Below are 14,611 nucleotides of genomic sequence, written 5' to 3'. Positions count from 1 at the left end.
GAGATTAATGATGATATTAATTTGTTTTTGCCTTTTTCTTCCCTTACTTCCTTCTTTCCATACGCAAAAATGTAGATCCCTCACAACATTAGGTTTAGTAATATCAAAATTAGCAGATCAATCAAGTGGCGTCAAGAATCGCGATAAATTTGTTCCTTATAGAGATTCAGTCCTTACATGGCTTCTTAAAGACAATTTAGGTGGCAACTCAAAGACTGTTATGGTCGCAACAATTTCACCATCTGCCGACAATTATGAGGAAACATTATCAACATTAAGATATGCTGATAGAGCTAAGAGAATTGTCAACCATGCTGTTATTAATGAGGATCCAAATGCTCGTATAATTCGTGAATTAAGAAAGGAAGTTGAAATGTTGAAAGAAATGTTAAAGCATGCAACTGGCTGTTCTCCTGTTGGTGACAGAATGGATATACATGATAAGATTACAGAGAGTGAAAATCTAATGAAGCAAATTTCTCAAACGTGGGAAGATAAATTGAAGACGACCGAACGAATTCAAAATGAGCGTCAACAGGCATTAGAGAAGATGGGTATAAGTGTACAAGCTAGTGGCATTCAAGTAGAAAAGAATAAATATTATTTAGTGAATCTTAATGCCGATCCATCACTTAATGAATTATTAGTGTATTATTTGAAGGAACATACACTGGTTGGTGGACGAGCGAGTGGAAATAATAATGAGGTTCAGCCAGACATTCAATTATATGGCCTTGGTATATTACAAGAACATTGTGTGATTTCAATAGAAGATGGTGATTTATTTATGGAACCAATCAATAATGCAAGATGCTTTGTCAATGGCTCTTGTGTGACAAAGAAGACTACACTTCATCATGGCGATCGTATTTTGTGGGGAAATCATCACTTTTTCCGTGTAAATTGTCCGAAAGTTAGTCCAAGTGGAATTAATATGTCCTCAGAGCCACAAACACCTGCACAGCCACTTGACTATAATTTTGCACGTGAAGAACTTATGCAGCATGAGCTTAGTAATGATCCAATTCAAGCAGCTATTTCAAGATTAGAAAAACAGCATGAAGAAGATAAACAAGTAGCACTTGAAATGCAACGAAAAGAATATGAACGGCAATTTCAACAGCTGCGTAATATCCTATCACCTACAACACCTTATGCACCATACGCTCCTTATGATCCATTGAGATTTGGTAAAATGACTCCATGTACGCCAACATCACAAATGCGCGTTGAAAAGTGGGTTGAGGAGCGTGATGAAATGTTTAAGAGATCACTAGGTCAATTGAAAACTGATATAATGAGAGCGAATGCATTAGTTCAAGAAGCCAACTTCCTTGCCGAGGAAATGGGAAAGCAAACAAAGTTTAGTGTCACATTACAAATTCCACCAGCAAATTTAAGTCCAAACAGGAGGGTAAGATCAATTAATTTATATCCATTTTACAGCTTCAATATAATCTTTTATGATCACACAGCGTGGTGCATTTGTAAGCGAGCCAGCGATTCTTGTTCGTCGCTTGACAGGCAGTCAAGTGTGGACCATGGAGAAGCTCGAAAATAAATTAATTGATATGCGTGAACTTTATCAGGAATATAAAGATCGACCTATGGGAATGATGGTAAATATTAGAAATGAAATTTTTGTTACGTGTTGCTATTAATACTCAAAAAAATACAAAGAAGAACTAACCATATGCACTTACTCTTATCGCTCATACTTAAATAAATATATATATTTTCTTTTGCACCATATCCTTATCTCCTATCTTGTAAATGCTAACAATGATACTCTGTATAAAATAAAATAAAAAAATAAAGCCAATTGAAGAGCACTCTATGGACACAATACATGCTGACAATGGCGATGATGATGATGAGGTAAAAAACTTCTCTTTTACTGCTTGCTTTCCAACTAACAATTTTAGCCATAATGATAGTTATAAGCTATTCGCACTAATTTATCATCATTCAATTAACCAATTGTAATTCCTATGATTAATTCTTTATTCCTTTATGCTTACATTTTCTCGAATAGGATGAGAGCAAGAACCGTTCAGATCCATTCTATGAATCACAAGAAAATCATAATCTTATTGGTGTTGCAAATATCTTTCTTGAAGCATTATTCCATGATGTTAAGCTGGATTATCATACGCCTATAATAAGTCAACAAGGTGAAGTTGCAGGACGACTACAAGTTGAGATTTCACGTATCGCTGGACAATTTCCACAGGATCGTATGTGTGAATCACAATCAGAGAGTTCTCATGGATCACGCGATGATTATGATGACGATAAGGACATGGATAATCACAATCAAATAACATGTAAAATTGTCATCAAACAAGCCACAGGACTTCCATTATCATTATCAAATTTCGTCTTCTGCCAATATACATTCTGGGGACATCAAGAAGCTGTTGTGCCAGTTATAGATCAAAATTGCAATTTACCTGCCGTTAATCAAAACATGACATTTAAATTTGAGCATGAGAAAGACTATACAGTATCTGTGACTGAAGAATTTCTTGAGCATTGTGCTGAGGGTGCATTATCCATTGAAGTATGGGGACATCGGTCTGTTGGCTTTTCGCGCTCAAAAGGATGGGAAGTTGAGCAACAACAAGCCAAGGCTAGATCTCTTGCTGACAGATGGGCAGAACTGTCACGTAAAATTGAATTATGGGTTGAAATACAAGAATTAAACGACAATGGAGAATATGCTCCGGTTGAGGTCGTTGGATCAAAGGATATGCTAACAGGCGGGGTGTATCAGTTAAGACAAGGCCAACAAAGACGTATTCAAACGCGTATCAGTGCTGTTCCAGATTCAGGGACATTGCCAATCATTTGCCAATCTATTATCAATATTTCTATTGGAAGTGTCACTGTCCGTTCACGACTACAAAAACCATTAGATTCGTATCAGGAAGAAGATTTAACTGTGCTTAGGGAAAAATGGAGTGAGGCATTGGGACGACGAAGGAAGTATCTCGATCAGCAGATACAAAAATTAATTAACAAAGAAGGTAAGTTCTATTTCCGCTGGGAATTGTCATTTAGACTGTGAAAATAATTGAATTTAATTAAAATTAGATAAAACTGAGCAAGAAAAGGAACGAGAATTGAGTCTCGTGAATCAATGGGTGTCATTAACCGAGGAAAGAAATGCAGTTTTAGTGCCAGCAGCTGGTTCTGGAATTCCTGGTGCACCAGCTGCATGGGAACCATCAAATGGTATGGAACCACATGTTCCTGTTCTCTTCTTAGACTTAAATGCCGACGATTTGTCAACTCAAAATTCCAACGATGATGTCTCTGTGTCTGGAATTAATTCAATTTTACCCAAAGAACATGGAAATAAATTTTATTCATTACAAATTCTACAGCATTTGGAGAAGGACATTTGTGCCATTTGCAGTTGGGACTCATCAATTCATGATAGTCAAGCACTTAATCGTGTAACAGAAGGAAATGAAAGAGTTTATTTAATTTTAAAGACTACTGTGAGATTATCACATCCTGCTCCAATGGATTTAGTTCTACGTAAGCGTCTTGCTATCAATATTTACAAACGACAGAGCATTACCGATAAGCTGAAAAAATTGAGAATTGTTGGAAAATCAGATACGACATATCATTCGGGAGTCACATACGAGGTTGTATCAAATATTCCGAAAGCATCGGAAGAGCTTGAAGAGCGTGAATCATTGGCACAAATTGCTGCAACTGGAGAGGATTGTTCATTGAGTGATGGTGAAACGTACATAGGTATCGTATATCTATTATTTTCTACACAATTGACTCATAATACTCATAAAGTGCCTTCCAACTTCCTCATAATAAACAGAAAAATATACCCGTGGTGTATCAGCAGTTGAGAGTATCCTAGTACTTGACAGATTAAGACAAAGTGTTGCTGTGAAAGAATTAGAGACTCAGCAGAGCAAACAACAACTTTCAATGCGCAAAACAGCTTCAGTGCCCAACTTTTCACAGGTAATTTCCATTATTTACGATTCTTTATTCATTCTCTCGTCTTTTTATAGCATCAATTGTTGTTGCACATTATACTTTCCTATAACAAAAAAAAAAGAAAATTTTTATATGTCCGCATTTATTTTATAGAGGTTCCAAGAATTATCTACTTTTATTGATATTGATTTTTCATGATTGATCCTTCATAAATTTGAAAAAAGGCTTTTGTACATTCGGGATGAGATATCGGGTATTATCTATGACTATCTATGACTTTCATTATCATTAATTTTTATGATACCTAAGAGCTAATGGGATGGACATGCTTTCGAAAGTTATTAGATATTGATGAAAGTGTTGCATTAATGGCATCAATAATCCTATAAAGAGTGCTTCCAACAAAATTCCTGTATACTTTGTTAGACTAAAGGATACTAAGTTATAATCAGATTAGATTTCATATATCTGGAGCACTAAGAAAGAGGATATTCCGAACAGCACAACTAGGTCGCTAGGGAATTACTACGTCACCATGATTCTGGAACGAGGTGAAGTTACCCTGACGAAACCGTGTTTGTAGTCTTTGACTCATTTTTACTGCAATTAGATGCAATTCGGCGCATTGAGTTGCTCGGTTATTGAGTTAGATTCTGATTACTCTGTTCTTTATTAGTTAGCTTTGCTTAGTTTGCTGTTTGGGTTTACTTTAAGTTGAATAAGACTTTATTAGAAGAACAATCGAGGTTTTCAAAATTCAGAACTTTTCTTAGCGACATAAGACTCCATTTTGCAACCATTTGAAAGCCAAATGGAGCTCGAAGTTTATCATGACTCTGTATGCGATCCAGGAATATTTATTCGATTCCTTTGTATTGCTTGAGCCTGTTTCTAAAACAGTAATGGGCAATCATTTGCTTTTCACGATAAAACTTGGTAGTAAGCCGAATCTTAAACGGAACACTGTTCAAGGCATTTTTGGTTCATGACACTAAGGTTGACCACCACCGATCTAAAGACACGAATTCGAAAAGCATTATGAATTGGAAGTAGTAAAAGCTCCTTTTTCAAATTATGAAGCAATCAAGAGAAACAAAAAGGTGTTAAAAAAGGATTAAGGGTCAAAAAAAATTTCTGACACTTGGAACCTCTACATCGCATATCATCATGGTATATATATGTGTTTATAAACAGAATATATTTATTGCTATTTCTCTCACTTTCCTTTGCACAATAAATAACAATGAAAAAAAAAATTATGTATTCACAATATTCAGGCTGTTAAAGATGCTGCTCAAAATGGTGGTGTAAGTAGAACACTCATTGTTCTATCCCTTACTCGTTTTTTATCGTTTATAATATATACTTTTTTTAGTCTCTTTTGTTTGCAATAAGCTTCTTTATTTTTCCCTTTATATTCCTTTAATGTGTACAGAAAATTGGCTTCCTTTATTTGAATTTTTTTAGAATTGAGTACAAAATATTCGCTTGGGATGAAGCTATTCCACATACTAAAATTCTCCCATTTCCATCTTTTTTCACAGATTATGCGCTTCGATACATCAATGGAGAATCTGATTGGTATTGGTCGTTCAGAATCTTATGTTGATCTCAACAATTCAGATTTTGCAAAGACCTTATTAGGCTCATCCAATAACTTATTTGCCGCAAGTACAGGTACGACAATGAACAAAAGACAAAGTTGTTGAGAACTTTCTTAATTAAATAATTATCCTTATAAATAGGAAATGCTCGAGGACGTCATAGTTTTAGCGGGAAATCGACAACAGAAGATCCTTTAAATGCTAATAGCAAACCATCGTTTGGATTGGGTAAGTTGCACGAATTCCATTCTTCTTTCTTCTATCAACGATTATTTCATTTCTTTTATTTCTGTAATTTGGAGATTCCAATGGATTTTGTGGATTTAAGGGTTAATTTGGTTTTCGTAACATTAATATTTGGGGAGTTTTGTTAGAAAATGATTTTTGGTAGCAAAAGCTAAGAAGAAGTTATGGTTTTAGATGTTATACCCGAACAGTACAGCGTGTTAGCTAGGATATCGGAACATTGCCATATTACCGCTAATACGCGAATTAATCTTGACAGCTGATTTTGACCCAATTTTATGGTGAACACTTTATCGCTCGAGAAGCTTATAGAATCGTATTGTCACACGTGATCAGACTAAAGCTATATTCTTGCGTCATAACACCTACATACTGAACAATAGCTACTAGAATTCAGTTTGCATTCTCTTGCTTTCTTTATACATGCTGGGTTCGGAGATGGTAGATTGTAAACTTTACCATTCCACTGAATATCGGGGCTGCTGTCCTTCAGGCAGGGTTTGCCTTTTAATCTTTCCTTTGAATTACATATCCCTGCACAGAGTCCAACCCCCAGCGGTACATTTAGTGAAATCAGGGAATACCAAGAGAAAGCTCTTCACTTAACAATTGGTCAACTTCGGAGTCAGACTTCAGCTTCCCTAATTCCCCAAATTCTCAAATAAAAGTCTGTAAACTTTATAAGCCATGAAATTTTAATGAACAAGACTTCATTGATAAATATCGCGAAGAAAGCTTTTTCCATTCATAAACTTTTCACGAGCAATCGTGCTACTTATTATCAACATTGGAATCTCCAATTCATTCACACAACTAAATATTCTCACTAACTTTCTACATTTTTATTATTATTATTTTTACTATTTTTCCACTTAACTACAAAAACACTCGATTGTGTCCTTGTTAAAATCCTTTTTTTTCTCGATTTGATTTGGTTTGGTTTTCCGTCCTTTGTTTCTTTCTTCCTTTATTTGATACTAAACAGAAATGAAATTTGATTTTGATTGTTTGATAAAACATTTACACATAGAAAGAAAAAAAGGGAAACTTAGCATATAGGATAGATATACAGAAAGCTCTACCCCTTTTTTCGCTAAAAATAACTTTAATACATATACATAATATCAGTGGTGGACAACCTGTGTGACGCGACACACTAGTGTGCTCCGTGAATAGTAAGCCTTCTGCGGTTTCGATCGAGGCTTACCACCAAGGTGTGCCGCGAAAAATAAAAGGTTGTCCACCACTGGATATACATAATAGGTAGAACAGTTAATTTGTATTAACATTATGTAATCTATTAAGTTTAATCAGATCAGAATTTAGGTATATACATAAGAGTACAAAAGACTTAATTATGTATAATTATAGAAAAGAAGAAAATCTTAGTGCTTTTAAAATTTAATTGAATTAAACTTATTTAGTCACAATAGGATGAGATTAGTCTACATTAATTTTAATTAAAATTATGTCAAACATAGCGCAGTGCAACATGCTGTACAATATTTTATAGATGAAATAAATCCACCGATTTGCTCATTTTTAAGGAAACTTAAAAAATATTCAGATTATAAATTGCAGGAACATGTGTAGCAAAATTCAGAGACGCATAATTGCATTGTCATTCATCAAACCGACTAAAATACAATCATGCTATGTCTATATACACTTTATTCCATATATGCATATTTCAATTCCGTAAGGTATGTGTCTGGTTGAATGGTTTTGTGAAGAGATTTTGGCCATTTGAATGATCGAATTTACGCTGTACTTTAGTCATATCGGATAGGATTCAGCATCAATTTAATTTATTTTTCTGAGATTTAATTTAATCCTTTTAATAAAATTGATGAAGTGAAAATATTTTCAATATTGCGGTGCCCAAAAACAAGTTAAATCATATTGACCTGAAGCATAAATGCCATCCTTTCTCAAAAAGCTTCAAAACCTTCAAAAAATCATAAAAGTTTTCAGACATTTCTCAAATGAGATTTGTGTTCGTCATTTTTGGGGTTGAAAACTTTTGCACAAATCCCTCATAACTGTCAAACTTTTTCTTTTTTCTATTGATTGAGAATAATTAGACATGTTTAAAAATAATGTGCAAGTAATGGATGAAGAATGTTCTATTTTTTGAGCTTGCAAAGGTCATTAGTACACTTGATATAGAATCTACCTACATTGCACTTAGAAGTGGTTTATGATTTATGGTGCATTTGAACAAATCTAAGGCTTCAAATCAAAAGCTGGATATGTGCGGATGTTCAAACATATCTACACATTTTTCCGTGTCCATACATTTTCAAAACATGCTAGATTCTGATTATAGCATCCCTGATTCCCCTGTTCTGCAGTCTATAAAACGAGATTTTGTTCTGTTTTTTAAGAGTCTGTGGTTTTGATTCAGTAGCAGTCCGATGACAAAATCCATGATCGCCGTATCAATGACACACCTTTCAAGTATCAAGGAACTAAACTCTGTACTGTTGTACCAGTTCATTTTAACCGAGCAGTACAATGTATCCGAATATCACAAATAGCTTAATCGTTCTAATATCTGGTTCCAACTCGGCGTGACTCTGACTTGATGTCAGATTGGATTTAAATCAGAGTAATCGCTATATCGCGTTCATGAACGCTATATTGCATTCATGGTAAAACGTGAGGATGCTCTACGTAATGGCCAAAGTTTTAAATCTGTCATATTGTTCCGATCAGTTCACTGAACTAAAGAATTCAATATTAATGCACATTTCATTAATAAAGACCATTTATTAATTATCACCGTCAACCAATCGAACTGTACACATGCCTTGCATTTTTTATCAGAAACAAAATTGATTTTTTTTCACAAATTTCATTCACACTTAATTGAATTAACATTTTGGAAATGAAAAATATTCAAAATCGATATTCGGCTTTGCAAGGGATATAAAGATTTGCTATTTCTGTCTGTCTTTCTCTCCTTTTTGCATTTTATTCTATCGCATATAAAAAAAAATGATAAAAAAAAACTTTGTTATATACAGAACTTTTATGTATTTATTTTTATCTCTATTCATTTCCCTTTTCCTCTTAAGATATCTCGCTGTATCTGTACATACACATATCAATCATAACGAGGTGTCAATGATTCTTGATTGAATTTTTATTGATATGCTTGTGCATTGAGAGTTGAATTAAATTCAATTGAGACATTGACTATACAATATCCGATCCATCCTTCAACCCCAAAGACCAGCTATTCTATATGCCATTTAATTATTTATGTAGACAAGGTGTGGATATTCTGTGACTTTAGTTGAGGGTTATTACTAAATTATTTCTGAGATACTTCTGAAGCCGGCTCTATCCTTCGAAGACTTCTTTCCAGTTCGGGATAGAAAGGACTTAAGCTTCTTTGTTAGGTTGCCATCTAGGAATTTTGCGATCTTTTAACATAATGTCCATAAACCTCGAAACTTTTTAAATTTAATTATTATGGATTTAAAACATTTAGAGCAGTTGTGAGCAACCTCTGCACCGAGGTACACTAGTGTGCTGCAAAAAAATTTGGTAATGCCATAAACAACATCCCGTTTGCAATTTTGGTTGAGGCTTACCACTAAGGTGTGCCACGAAAATTAAATGGTTGCCCATCACTGATTTAGAGCTTCAGCATTAATAATAATCCTTCCAATGTCTGAAGTTTGTGATGAAATTAATCTCATAAATATTGAAAAGGTCACAAGCATTAAGCAATTAAATGTGGGTTATGTCTCAAGAAAAGATTTTTATCACAAATACAAACAAACATTGTAAACAGATTGTTGCTTAAATAAGGATACATCTAGACTTTGAAGTGATCAGCTGACGCTTTCTTAATAAAATGGATATTCGTAGATATTAATACTTAAGGCTAATAATTAGAGTAAGGCATTCTTGTCCTTCATGAAATAATTATGACAAGTTAATGATCAGATTATAATGAGTGTACAGATAGGATTTAAGGTGCTGTGTCTGAGTTAGAGCTAGCAGTCGGCAAACTCGAATTGAATCGGAATATTTTGACTTGACTCAAGAAGACCTTTATTTTTAAAATCGACTCGAATTCAAGCTGTGCTCTGAGCAAGGTGGAGTTTGGCACATTGAGCTATATATAGCCAATTCTGTCAGTGCAAGAGTAATGACTTTGTGGCCCAGTGGATAGGCATCAGACTGAATATCTGTATCACTCTTATTGTGAGCAACTATGTTCGATTCCCTTAAGAATCAGAGCTTTTAATCAATGCATAGCGTCTTGTCGATATGACAAGGTTTTGCCAAATGCTCACGAACTTATATCAAGGTTGATATGTATTCCGGGAAAGTCAATCTTTGTGGAAAATTGATTGTGGAAAATTGACATATTCCAAACAAACAGGTATCCACACCCTGACAAAGACCAAGCTGATTCCGCCTCTTTATCTTTCGTTATCTATATCTATTACGATGCTTCTACTTTGTATATTATACTTTATGATTTTCCAATATAAAAATCTATAAAAAATTATTTTAAATTTCCTTTATATCTTAATTGGATTTGCTTTTCCTTCATAATTTCATTATGATAAAATAATAAACATATATTTAACTTCTATTCTCATTACCAATCCTGAATATCAACTTTTTTGTATACACAACTCAATTCTGATGATATTTTAATACAAAAAAAGTCTTATACATATCAAAACATAAATCCTCAAAAAAAAAAAAAATTGAATATAAACAAAATTTTGTTAAATTAATTTTCTCTCTTCTTCTTTCTTCTTCTTCTTTTCATTCACTTTGAAAATTCTCTCTTTTTCTTCTTTCGACAATATAACTTTTGATGCAAAAAAATATATAAATCAAATGAACATAAAATTGCTATTCTTTGATTATGAAAATATAATCTTTTTTATTATCGCACCCATCCACGCAACTTTCAATATAAAAAAAATAAAACATGAAACTATCTTGAACCCGAATGATATTAATTCGCATAAATATATAATGCTATTTGAATATTAAACTATGAATATTAATAAATTCGTCTTGTCAAGGCTCTATAACGATATTGTCAGGTAAAAATATCAATCTGAAAAAAAACTAAAGTTTTTCCTTTTTTACGTAAAATACTTTTTTCCGATTTTTTTTTGGGCGCATTTTCTTGTGGAATAATTTTTTTGAGGTTAGAATTGTCTGATTGTCTTCTCTGGGGGTAGTCAGGTATTATCTAACATTAGGGGTTTCTAATTTTTTAAGGCTTTTTAAGATTTATTTTTCAAAAAACTCTAGATTTTGTCTCAAAACTCCTATCTAGCGTTGTTCTTGGTTTCATTATCACTGTTTGTGTATAAACTTAGTCTGAGATAACCTATCCCGTTTTTTTAATGCACCCATGCCCTAACCGGTTAGGCAACCATAAGCACTGTTATCCTAGGCTTCTTAACGTCCTATTATCCTAGATACCCTTGGTCTGAAGAAGAAGTAGGATAAGTATGATAAGTAGGATACTCTGTCCAACCATGTAGGGTAGGATAGGATATTCCAAAAATGATAAAATATCCCGGGTAGGTTAAGAAACCAGCGCTTGGAAAAAAATTTAGTTAGAGCATTACATTTAAAGTTCTACACTCGTGGCTCCATGAAAAAAAAAATTGTTCCATACTCACCAAGATTGCAAAATCAAGATATCGGCGCGAGAGACACGAATGAAGAAAGCTACTCTAGAGAGATTTTCAGGCTCCGCCAAAGTTCTTTTATTAACACCTTGCCATGATTATGAGTGTGGCATCCATATGAGATAAAGGTAGTCCACATGGTAATAAAGAAGCTTTGGTGAAGCTTTATAAGATCCGTTTCGGAGTCTTTAACATATATGTCAATCGAGTGGGAAAGCTTATCTCTTCCTTATAAATGTTCTTGTCGTTATAACAACTTGAACCTTCATTCTATGAAAAATATCTGACTACCCACTGGATAATACATTTTTTGAGACATGATCGAGATTGAGACAATTCTATCTCAGACTCGAGAGTTATTGGTAGTCAAGACAATGGATATGTCTAAGTTCTTTTTATGAACCTAAAACACACAAAGAAAATGCGCCTAACATTCAAGTTCTTTTTACCAATTTTTTGTTGAATTTTTTTTCTCCCAAGAAACAAAAATTAAACTTTTTTCGTAGGACGAAATGAATCAGAATATTTTCAAAAATTATTTTCCATTCATACGTTTTGATAGACGATAGACGTTCAATAACGCGGAAGGAATGGAAATCTTTTGAGATGGAAAATTGAAAGCAAAAGAAAATTGATAAAAAATGTTCCCATAGAAATTCTATGGAGAGAATATTTTGATGGAAAGTCCATACGAAAAAGGCTATGAAAGGGATTCCTTTTTTTTGTTATAGTCATGAGAATCAGAGCAAGAAAAATTATTTTTTATTGCAATGCGAAAAATTTTTTGATGCAGGCTGAACAATTTAATTCAAGAGGCGATGATAATGTGTCATAAATTAACATAAATTATTATGCTGAATGTCTGTTGTTTCGTGGTTGACAATTATGAGACAATTTAATTAAATTGTGGAATGCTTGTATCACGAGACATCAGATTCCATTTTATAAGACACAACCTTATTGCCACTGGGATTATTTTAACATTGTCGCTATAGATTTATTGATTTTTTTAGCGAACATTAACTTGCCGCGTCATTGCTTTTTGGCTCGATTCACTATTATTGTGGAGATGGCTTTTATGACATGATTGCTATGTCTGTATGTTCCATTTTTTTGTGTATGATTCACGAATTGTGATATGATTTTCATTTTTTGGAAATAAAATTTTGAACCATCAAAAAGTTTTTTGGAATTGCACATGAAACACATTTTGGAAACCAAAATAAAATTGGAATCAAAATTTCTTTTTGAGTTGAAAATTTGTTTTTTGTAATTGAACCATAGAGGCTTGACTTACTTATAGTTTGAAATGATTGTTGAATCTAATACAAAATGTATCCAAATGTCTATTTTTCTATCTATATATATATTTCTGACTATTTGTGAGATGGAATATCCATCAATAATTTTTTCATTTGTATTTCATGTTTGAATGGAAAAAAGAACCGAAATAATGACAAAAAGATTCAAAATTCCAAAGATTCCCCCAATATCAATCCCCAATTAAATCATCTTACCCCTATTTCGAATGTTTATAATATATTCAAGTAACAAAAATAATAAAAATTGTTTTATGATTTGCCAAATGGAAAGTTCTTCCAACTTTGCATGTACAAAATTAGTTTCAAAGTTTTGTTCCTCTCTCTATTAAGCTCTATCTCTCTCGCTCTATCATTATTTATTGTTTATTATTTTTTGCATGTCTAGTTCCCTTAACTCTTTCCTGTTGAAAATTTCTATAGTCACATTAAATCAAATTAACATTTATGCATATTTCGTGGCAACAAATGAGCATCCTTTAGATAAATAGAAAAAGATATGAGCATATTTACATACTCATATGCTGTTGATTTTCGATTGTTTAATTAATGCTCTTCAGCAATGCGGTCGAAAGTCATCAACATTATGTTTTTTCATCTGGGACAAGAAAAATGAGATTATTGACTAAAGTTTGTTTGATTTCACCTCCTTTTCATGTACAAAACTTTCGTATTGGTTAGTTACAGTCTTGATGATCGTAAAGTGGCGAGAAATGCTTTAGTGCTGAATGTTTTTGTTATGAGATGTGAAAAAATATGTAGAAATCAAATATTTACCGTTTACAATTTTCCAGAAGAATTTAACATTGCCTTCAAGCAAGTAACCATTGTGTTGATACAAGCGTAAATAATTAACAATTAGATCCATTAACAATTTAATGTTAACTCTGAAATTGACTTTTAAATTTATTTAAAAATTAAAACAATATGAAAGGGTAAGCAACTAAAAATTTAAGGGGAAGCCAACTAAGCAAAATTCAAATACAAAATGACCGTTGACTTATTCTCAAAACAAAACTTCCGATCAATAATCAAACATTTCTTGTTCAATCCATAAAATTCATCTCAGTCATTCCATCTCATATAAGATTGGTGGAAACATCATATAAGTTATGTATATGGTTTAGAATAGAATAAAATGTATTTTCTTTATTATGAGTTATTCAACTAGAGCAGAAAAACAGAATGTTTTAAGTCCATTTACCTAGAATTATGTGCGTTGATATAAAAACTGTATCTACTGTGTTTTAGATGAAGATATTGATTTGCTGATTAGATGAAAGTTTGTTTAATTTGTTAGAACAGAAACGATATCAATGAGATTCTCAACATTCAATTTATTTATCTTTTATGTTAAAAAGTCCTTAGGAATGAGAACTTAATTTATTTTACCAAAAAATTGAAAAGCATACGAGAAAATTTACTAGAATTGGATATTAAATTTTCTCTATGCTGTTGTTAGGTGTTAATGTTGTCAATTTTATTTTTAAATTCTCATTATTTTTTCTGTTATCCTCCCAAGAAAGAAGCTTTCAATTTAATTCTATGAAATTTCCCTTTCTCTCTCTTCTACCTCTTTTCCTAAATAATTTTTTAAATTGGAATGCAGCACGGCCAACATTCCTCAGTCTCAATTTGAATTTGAATGCATTGAGATTGCAACCTGGTAAACGTATGTGAACTAATCTACTAACTTCTAACTCATTTCTACCATTTATCTGAATAGTTACCAATTTAATTTCTAATAAATTTCAATTATTCTATCCTCTTTTGACTCTAATTA

The 14,611-nt window shown here is 32.8% G+C and overlaps 1 protein-coding gene across 12 annotated transcripts in view; it reads left to right on the top strand.

The window, feature by feature from the left end:
* Khc-73 (Kinesin heavy chain 73) overlaps positions 1-14,611 on the top strand; it is a 61,949-nt gene that overhangs the window by 42,123 nt on the left and 5,215 nt on the right. For 4 of the 12 annotated variants that reach the window (XM_070638413.1, XM_070638403.1, XM_070638412.1 and 1 more), the window contains exons 5-15: positions 76-1,414; positions 1,476-1,619; positions 1,819-1,878; positions 2,036-3,029; positions 3,097-3,771; positions 3,851-3,999; positions 5,253-5,282; positions 5,520-5,652; positions 5,721-5,807; positions 10,889-10,909; positions 14,438-14,500. In XM_070638413.1, the coding sequence (XP_070494514.1) occupies positions 76-1,414; positions 1,476-1,619; positions 1,819-1,878; positions 2,036-3,029; positions 3,097-3,771; positions 3,851-3,999; positions 5,253-5,282; positions 5,520-5,652; positions 5,721-5,807; positions 10,889-10,909; positions 14,438-14,500 (3,695 nt within the window). The remainder of the gene's footprint in view (positions 1-75; positions 1,415-1,475; positions 1,620-1,818; positions 1,879-2,035; positions 3,030-3,096; positions 3,772-3,850; positions 4,000-5,252; positions 5,283-5,519; positions 5,653-5,720; positions 5,808-10,888; positions 10,910-14,437; positions 14,501-14,611) is intronic. The other 8 variants (XM_070638414.1, XM_070638409.1, XM_070638406.1 and 5 more) reach the window with 7 other exon arrangements.

The sequence above is a fragment of the Chironomus tepperi genome, unplaced genomic scaffold (assembly GCF_022539635.2).
Source record: "Chironomus tepperi strain 1889 unplaced genomic scaffold, CSIRO-AGI_Ctep_v1 contig_172, whole genome shotgun sequence".
Taxonomy (NCBI): domain Eukaryota; kingdom Metazoa; phylum Arthropoda; class Insecta; order Diptera; family Chironomidae; genus Chironomus; species Chironomus tepperi.
Note: the sequence above shows the minus strand (reverse complement) of the source record. Positions and strands in the feature narration are given on the sequence as shown.